Source organism: Nicotiana tomentosiformis, chromosome 3 (assembly GCF_000390325.3).
Source record: "Nicotiana tomentosiformis chromosome 3, ASM39032v3, whole genome shotgun sequence".
Classification (NCBI taxonomy): domain Eukaryota; kingdom Viridiplantae; phylum Streptophyta; class Magnoliopsida; order Solanales; family Solanaceae; genus Nicotiana; species Nicotiana tomentosiformis.
Genome location: NC_090814.1, coordinates 123,589,840 through 123,599,167, shown reverse-complemented (window position 1 = coordinate 123,599,167; position 9,328 = coordinate 123,589,840). Strand labels below are relative to the sequence as shown.

Below are 9,328 nucleotides of genomic sequence, written 5' to 3'. Positions count from 1 at the left end.
CATGGACAAATGCCTTCATTTACATAATCTTCATTCATCAATTCAGTGAGGCGATTATATCACATGCGCCCAGATTGATTTAAACCGTACAAAGATCTTTGTACTTTGATTGAATGTATTTCACGATGCTTTGAACTATATGCTTCAGGCATTTTAAATCCTTCAGGGATCTTCATATAGACTTAATCAAATGAGTCATATAGGTTATGCCTTGCATTTAGATGGCATGACATCTTCAGGTGTATGGACTACAGGTCCGATCCTCACAATGTTTTACAATATTGTGCACTATATTGTATCATATATATCGTCGACGATCATTTCATATCGGTTCGCAAGCGACATAACTTGTTGAGATCTCATCACTTTCTTTATTTTCAGGTACCTGAACTTCTTCTGGAGTTTCATGAAATGCTATGTCGTGGGCTCTTCCAGAGCTTATTTCCTCCTTATAATGATCATTTTGATCATTTGCTCCTATTCTTTTCAAGGATAGTTACCTTTGGAACCGATTAGTCTACCACGCTTCATGCGTACAGTAAACTCTATCCTCCAGGGACTTTAATTTTAATAGGAGCATTTGCAGCTGAAATATGATATTTAATTTTGGATCAACAAATGCTTCTGACATTTGACTTGAATTATCTCTAAGCAAAGATCATATTAATGATAATTCGATTCATATAGCATATTTTTTAGCTATTTTATTCCATCCCCCCAAATGTTAGAAAAACTAACTCATATCCTTAATCTTCTTTGGCAAACATATCTTTGTGTATTGTGGTAGAGAAATTAATCATATACCACACATCAAAAGTTATTAGATAGTAAAAATATTTAGTTTTTGATCCTAAACCAATTGTGAGGGGAGGACTTATCATATTTTGTTGGTCTGATGCATACAAGTGCTGCTGTATGCAATTTAGAAAATCTTAGACCAACACATGGGGCTTTGTTCTCATAATCAATAGTTTAGCCATTAATAAGAGGTATTCAATGCTAAACTAGCTTGGATATAAACTAGCATCATCAAGATGAACTATCTTGATTTCATAATCTAAAATTATACTCTTAATTGAGAAAGACAATTTCAAATGCCAAACTGCAGGTTGACAATAAACATACATGTAACCATCTTATATATGCATCTATAAGTGGTTCACATGATAGGTGAATGAGCCCATACTCACCTTTTATATATTCCAGAATTCGGGGATTTTAGTCCCAACTTTAGCTGGTATAATCAAGTTATTATGAGAACAAGCAACACAATAGAATTCTTGAAGAATCTTCTAGTTCTTCAGTATATGCTTATCTGAATTCTCAAATAGCTCATTTAAAAATGGCAAATGAAATCTTAAAGTTTATCATGGCATGTGCTATCTCTAAGTAAACTTCTGGTTTACTATGGCATAAACTTTTGCATCAGTAAACTTCTGATTTACTGTGGCTATTTTTGTATCAGTAAATTTTTGATTTACTGTGGCTACTTTTGCCTCAGTAAAACTTCTGATTTACTGTGACTACTTTTGCATTAGTAAACTTCTGGTTTACTGTGATACATGATATAGTACAACTTGAAGAATAAGGCGGGTAACTTCTCACATACATATTATTTTACCCCCTATGATTGTGGAAACATGAAGATTTTCAATCTTTCAATCATTTGTGGTCTCAATATAATAGCCATTTGTATCAGTAAACTTCGGGTTTACTACAACATATGTTTTGACCATAATCATATAATATGAATGACATATTTGTATATAAGCTCTTCGAGAGCCTTTCTTTATTATCCACAATCTAATATTTACCAGACACTACCGGTGTCATGTGTCTTCTAGACAACAATTAGCTCTTCAGGAGTTGTTGATACATTTTGTACTATCAAATATTGCTCAGACACTTCTAGTTTCATGAGAGAAAATCATAATCAAATGAACAATATAAAACTAATTCTAAATTTATAAATGACGAAAATTAAGAATTTTAATATTTTTACCACTAACTTTGTGACAAATATCTCCTTCAAGGAGAAATATCATTAACATCTGAATATTTTGTATCAATATGACAATCACATAGTCATTGCATCTTTTAAGGAAAGATACACGAGTTGTTATTTCCTTCGGGGAACTCAATAACTAACTATAATATATTTATGTGGTTGTAATAGAAAATATTTTACAAGAATGCTTTTGCCTTAGAATGATACTTAATAAAATTATCTAAGATGTTTTACGTACAACAGGTACGTGCGACAATGATCTTTATGCCACAAAAATAATATTTATATCATCTGTTATTCTAGCTCTTCCGGAGGTGAGTTATGGTATTTCTTCATTCACTACAGGGAATGAAAATGTGCTTCAAAAATAACTTTGAATAACTCATTATTTTATTTACGCACAGAAAGACACAGTTTCATAATATTTTTCTACTTCGGGAGAAAATTTCAATTGTGTTACTTCTTCAGGAGCAAATTGAAATACGAAAAATTGAGTATATATTCTCTCAATCATATTACCTCTTCTGGAGGTGAATTGTAATATATTTACATCAAGAGCACGTTCATATTTACGACTTTATTAATATTATCACATTCACTTCAGGGAATGGATTATTATTTATTAGAAATTCTCATCCTTCAGGAAATCGAATATAATTATCTGAACGCGCATTAATCATATCAATTGTGATGCTTCAACCTCTTTTAAAATATTTACTATTTCAGGAGCAAATCGATGTGTGCATGTAATATAGAGAATATTTCTCTAGCTTATCTTTAATTGTAACCATAGAAAGCCTAAATTATCACTTCTGGTGGTCATAGGCATATACCACTTCTGGTGGTTAACAAAATTTAGTTACAATGAGATATACGAAACATAACCACTTCTGGTGGTTGTATATTTCTTGCAAACTCTGCTGGAGTTTAAGTGGATCTAACAATGTTATCCACTTTGTAATCCTTTATTAAGATAATTAGGATGAAAACAAATATCAAAATAGGTACTATATACGTAACATATAACCAAGCAAGCGATGATAATGATATTAAAATATAAGCAAAAAGCTCAAATTAAATTATGCAAATTTGGCCATACCAGATGTAAGTGATATCTATATCACTAGTGCCAAGAAGAAAAACTCACCACCTCAAGGATATAATCTGCCTTATGATGCTCGTTATGAACAAGATCTAACCACGGACATAAGAGTGTCGCCTTACATCGGAGACGAACATGATATAGAAGTTAAATTCGAAGTAAGTGCTCAAAATGGCAGAGTCTCGTGCTGATAACGTGTTATAAAATAAATACTATAAAGTAATAAACTGAAGACAAGTATAGAGGGAGATTGATATTTTATTCAACTTTCAAAGTTATATATAATGAACTGAAAACTCCTCTATTTATAGAAGAAAGGAAGCAGCTGCGAGGCTTTTCAGAAAGCAGCTGCAAGGCTTTTCTTTAGCTGCTTGTAAGCTGTCTGCATGAGCTGCTTGCAACCTGTCTGTTTAATAAGAAGCTGCTGCAAATCATTTCATTGAACTGCTTGCAACCTGCCTGCATCAGCTGCTTGTAGATAAACTTCAACAGAGTACTAAATGGATAATCTTCTTCAGGAAGATTATCTATAGCGGAGTAATAAATGAACATCCACAATATAATTATTTTCATAACATACAACAATTAATTATTGAACATTATTAACACCCACCCCAAGTCCCAGGAAGATGGTGAGATTTGGAGCACTGAATTAATTCAACTAATTTTCAACGTGAATATCGATTTCGTAAGTTTTTTTTTAAAATAATACATATTTTAAAACTACATAGGAATAATTACAATAACAATTCTTCATTAAAGTTGCTTTAAATATTTCCAAAAATACTCCACAAATGGTAATAACGACTCTTTTTAGGACAAATGGAGTAACAGAATGATGATTAGGAAAACTTTTCCTTGAAAAGTAAAAAGTCTGATCAAATAAGGATCCAAAATACATTCCCTTGAACTGAAATATCTTGGAGACTGAAACACAATTACACAAGCATAGGCATTCTCATTACAAGCAGGATTCTCCTTAACATTCCCTGATCCAACTTCCAGCAAAATTAAATAGCGAAATATTCAAAGAGTGGCTTTAGCCATAAAGATAACTTGACCATAGAGTTCAGAACAATAACACTGAGCTACTGAGAACTGAAGAAAATATTTTACACTTCACATTGGGGATCACCCAAGATAACATAATGAGATACATTATCTGAAGTTTTCTATGGCTTCAGAGAAGCTTATCTGTTGGCCTCAATGCACTTAGGCAAGCATTGCAACAAGGTAAACTTCCGATGGGGCGCAGAGGACTGAAAATAATCTGGATCTTGCTCAAGTGACTCCAAGTAACTTTCAAGAACTGTTACAATCTCCTCGAACTGTGGCCGCTTGTGAGGATTGTTTGCCCAGCACCGCTTAATGAGTTTACGAACTGCTACTGGACATGCAGCTGGTATTGGTGGTCTAGCTTTCTGCAAACATCCCATTAATATAACAAAAATTCCATCTTAGAGATAGTGATGCATACAGTGTTGGGGGGAAATTGTACACAATAACTTGTTCCAATGTAACTTCATGTGAGAGGAACAACTTCCAACACCAAGATATGTATTTGAAGCAAAGCTAAAGAAGGAAAGAAACAAAACAAAATAGCCGGCCTGATCCCATTAGCTACTGAAGAGAAACATGTTTAGGGATCGACCGAGGATATGAATAGACAAAGCCAGATATGAGAGACAACTTCAAAACATAATAAGGTGAAAAAACAATTGCATGCTCAGATACTTAACTCTGTGCGAGAATTTTAGGTCTGCGGCATTTGCATGTTTGCAACTATAATAGTCTTACCCAGCTGGAAATACCAGCATTACATCGTCTTTTAAAGTGTATATAGAACTAGAAGGGTGGACAAATAAGGAACTACAGGTGATGCCACTGGAATCATCATAGATATGGATATGAATTTGCTCCAAGTCTAGTAGTGCATAGCATAGACATGATTGGATTTTCAAATATGTACCTTTTCTAAGCCCAAGACAAACATATTTTCTGATCAACCATGCTAATATTGTAGCAGAAACATAAAATTCAGATGATTACCATCTTAGAGTGGCATTCCAAACTAGCCCCACCATTACCTCCTCGACAGGGGGATTCATGGTTAAACTTGTGCACTTTTATTGCGGTGATCTGAAGAACGAAAAATGCATTTTCAACTTTCACACAATATTTTTATCTCATCTCAAAGGTAACTTCAACTTTTGATAATTTTTCATAAGCTGTTTCATAGCCTAGACATAATTTTTCTCAATCTTCCAATATGCAATGATAACTGCAACTCAGAGATCTAGATTCTTTTCTTTCTCGTATCTTAGTTGACTTTCTCGATTCATCTTGCAAGCCAGAGAACAATAACTTATGTAAAATGACACTTTGGAATGAGATGTCCAACAGATAGAGATTCAGTGGTTTTAGTGGACTAAATTCATATATAGAGACATGAAACAGCAGGCACTTCATCTCGATGAAAAGCACTGCAAGAGTTAGCAGAGAATATACCTTCTGGCAGACTGCAAATGCCGCCTGCTCCGGGGTCATGTCATCAAATGGTGTCAATGCTGTCAAAAGTTCCCATAGGACAATGCCGAAACTATATACATCAACTTTCTTTGTATGGTTCTTTTCCTTGATCATTTCTGGTGCCATCCAACGGTACGTACCAGTGAACCCCTTTGGGCTACCACATTGAGATTCTAAACATGATATCCCAAAATCTGCGACTTTCACGCACATATCTTCATCAAGGAGTAGATTTTCTGACTTGAGATCTCTGTGAAGTATCCCTTCAGCATGAAGATATTGCATTCCACGTGCAATGTCAAGGGCCAATTTAAAAACTAGGTTAAGAGGGACCGAGTATGGCTCCTGCTGATGGAGGTATTTTCGTAGGGAGCCTCCAGGTAAGTACTCTGTGATGATGCAAAAAACTGGTGGTTTCTTACATGCTGCAATAAACTGCATTTGAGAGGCAAAAGAAATGGAACAAGTCAAAAGAAGTGGCAATTTCAGGATTGAGAAAACATGCACGAAAAATATGTATATATTAAACCAAAACAATTACAAATAAATTCTTAAAAATCAGAGAACAGCAACTCACTTCAAATTATTTACCAATAAGTAGTTATCATATATCAAAATATGTAATCAAAATCCACAATCTACAAACTCTGAGAGACGTGGTCACAAAGGATAACTCATCAATTCATGAAGTTCCTGCAGGTGACACAATCATATCTCCGTATAAATCAGAGTTGAGGAGCTGATCCGTAGATTTCAAGTTTGACACAATCGAAAAGGCAGATGACTTAGATTTTGGATATAAGGCAATCAAGAGCATAGGTTCAAAAATATTGATCAGTCTATGGATTAACGTGTACCTGTTGCTTCTTTAAAAAAGGATTTCGAGCGTGGTGGTGGGGGTAGGGGTAGGGGTGGGGGTGGAGTGGTGTGGTAGAGATAAAAGGCTTGACAATATGAGTTCAGGTTAAAGAGAATTAGTGATTTGCCAATATCACTTTAGTAATGTTGTTTTCAGTCAATTAGATGAATATAGACTCGATATTGAATGGAAGACAAGCCATACAGAAATTTCCTTTTAGAATCATATGGAAGAAGTTTGAAGAACATCCTTTCCTCCTCTCTTTGCTTCACTAATCCTAAGGCAAATGATAAACAAGAGAGAAGCGTTTGCTGACTGGTGCAATGAGCTAAAAAGTGGGTTTATTAAAGACGGCATAGTGTTTATCTAAGGAGATCTGTGTACGTAAAAAGGTGGGGAGTTCTTGGAGGGAGGAAGCCGAGGGTCTATCGGAAACAGGCTCTCTATCCCAGGGGTAGAGGTAAGGTCTGCGTACACACTACCCTACCCAGACCCCACTAGTGGGATTATACTGGGTTGTTGTTGTTGTTGTCTGTGTAGGTAAAAAGTGATAGACGCTTGCAGCTTTTCGTTGTAACTTGGAAATAGTATTAGGCTACTTAAGAAAACATGTACTTATGAAGTAGCAAGAATGCAATCACTAGCATTCTCATAATTTATAACATAAGAAAATGCTTTCTTCTTTTCTTTTCTTGTGTTCCCGTATGGATTCTGCTAGAAATAAATTTCTTAAAAGTAGACGACAAGCAATCGTCACTTGCATAAAATTAGACTATATCTATGTAGGTAGACTCCTGGACCAGCCAAAGAACAAACAACCACCATTTCTTGAAGACAAAATAAAGTAAGATAGCCTCCGAGATGCCACCTTTAACCTTTGAATTTCCTTCTTAAATCCAGTTTCCATTCCCCATTCATCTCCCAAGCTCTTGTCATGGTTAATGGTCAATGTCAACTTCTTCAGCTCCGAGCCCGTTTCCTCCAAAGGGACTAACACTTAGATGCAGTACTTAAGCAATAAACGATTTTCATGACTTCTACCTCATTGAAATCTAGAAGGGAAGAACATCCTCTTTGGAACAAAGTAGATTTATTAGTACAATTGGTTTGCAGAAGAAAGACATAACATCATAGCATAACATCTCATTAGTGCAAGCTGTAATACAATCACGCAATGAGCTTGTACTACTTCAGAAGGAAAAGTCCCTTTATAAGGGATGCAAATACAATCTCGTTCATTTAACCGACGGCGATTTTCAAAGGGCTATTTACAAGAATGTACTACTTGAAGCACATTTCCCTTTTATAAAATTTCTGTAACAGTCTTTTGAGTACTAAAAAGTAATCCAAGTTCCTTGCTTTTTTTCTTGATAATTTTTCATTTTTTAAATACAGATACTTTTTAAAGTCATGCGGAAAAATAAAACGTAGATCAACGAAAACCCAACAGAAAAAATGGATGAAAATGCGAAAGAATGCTTACAGTGATGATATTTGGATGCTTTAACCGAAGCAACAAAGCAACCTCAGAAGTAAACTGTTTCTCCAAAAAAGTAGCCAAGTCACCATCTTCCTCAGGTTGGCTAATGAGTTTAATAGCCACTTCGCTGTGCTTATAAATTCCCCTGTAAATCCTACTATGCCTTCCCGAAGCAAATTTGTTCCCTATATATAGCTGTGACATATCGGCGCTCCATTCCTCTTCTCCTTCCCCCTTTATCGCCGCTCCTGATGATACGATGTACTTGGACCATGACGCTGCTCGCTTGTACTCTCCCAATGAAAGTCGCCTCTCTAGTTTCCCATTATTCGCTATTTGCTTAAACCAGTTCAAATTCTTCATAGTAAACCATCAAGTTCTCCGCCTCCAAACAAAAACACTAGGAGTATATAAATACTCAAACGGCGCTACAGATTCTCCTAAATTTTTTTATAAAAATAAGCTACATTCCAAAGAATAAAGTTACATTTTGAGTATGTGTCAGAGTTTTTACATTATGAATTAACCAGCTGGTTTATAATTTAAAAAAGATTAATGGTGCATTTCTTGGGATTGAATTTCAGAGAAACAGTAAACTCGAGAAACAAGAGCTTTGGATAAAAGCTTGAAATCTTTATGTATATATAGAAAGTAGAGCTTTTTGAGTTTGGGAGAGCGAGAAAAAAGCGTGAATCAGCAAAAAGTACAGCACTTTGAAGCGTGCAATGAGCTTTTGTGTACTCGAAACTTGGGGGAGTGAGTTGCAAAGGAAGCTCGAAAAGCTAAGCAGAGGAAGAAATAGTAGTACTGATATGAGTTTAATGAGTTGTTGCAGAGAATGGAAGTGGTGAAGAGAGGAAAAGAGCAGCGGTAGCCGGTAGCCGGTAGGAGTGGCGGAGCAGCGGGCGGAGGTGGCGGTGGAAGTGACGGGTTTTCTCTCTCTAGTCCTCTCTCTCTCTATAGAAAGCAAAGCAGTGGGTAGTACAAGTACAAATACAATACTATACAAGAGTAGCTTAACATTCATAACGTGCGAAGATCCACTTCTGAGGAGACATTTCGGGTTCTTCTGATTGTGGCCGCTTTATTCTTCTTCTCGTCTTTGCCCCTCCCCTTTTGTCATTATTCCCTTTAAACCCATTTATCTTTCTCTACTAATTCTCCTTTTCTTTTTTTTTTCTTTTTTCACAAAAGAAACTTAATGAATTTTTCCTCTTTTTGAAGTCTTTGTTATGTGCCATAAGAATAAAGAAAATAATTTAGCAAGATCACTCATTTCAGTTACTCAAAAACTAATGCTAATGGTAAAAGACAAGATTTCTTAACCAAAATTGTCGAGACTCTATATTT

The 9,328-nt window shown here is 35.4% G+C and overlaps 1 protein-coding gene across 1 annotated transcript; it reads right to left on the bottom strand.

The window, feature by feature from the left end:
* Positions 1–3,951: 3,951 nt before the first annotated feature.
* LOC104090134 (serine/threonine/tyrosine-protein kinase HT1-like) lies at positions 3,952–8,978 on the bottom strand. Its single transcript, XM_009595189.4, has 3 exons — positions 7,982–8,978; positions 5,619–6,074; positions 3,952–4,531 (listed from the first exon to the last, which is right to left on the bottom strand). Exons 1-3 carry the CDS (start codon positions 8,339–8,341, stop codon positions 4,301–4,303), a joined length of 1,047 nt encoding a protein of 348 aa, XP_009593484.1. The 5' UTR covers positions 8,342–8,978; the 3' UTR covers positions 3,952–4,300.
* Between the last annotated feature and the right edge of the window lie 350 nt (positions 8,979–9,328).

Excerpts from the sequence above, each read along its gene's own strand:
- LOC104090134 (XM_009595189.4), bottom strand. The coding sequence starts at position 8,341 with ATGAAGAATTTGAACTGGTTTAAGCAAATAGCGAATAATGGGAAACTA. Across the intron at positions 6,075-7,981 it reads AGCATCCAAATATCATCACT|TTTATTGCAGCATGTAAGAA; the intron begins GTAAGCATTCTT and ends TCTCAAATGCAG. Across the intron at positions 4,532-5,618 it reads CATTTGCAGTCTGCCAGAAG|AAAGCTAGACCACCAATACC; the intron begins GTATATTCTCTG and ends GGATGTTTGCAG.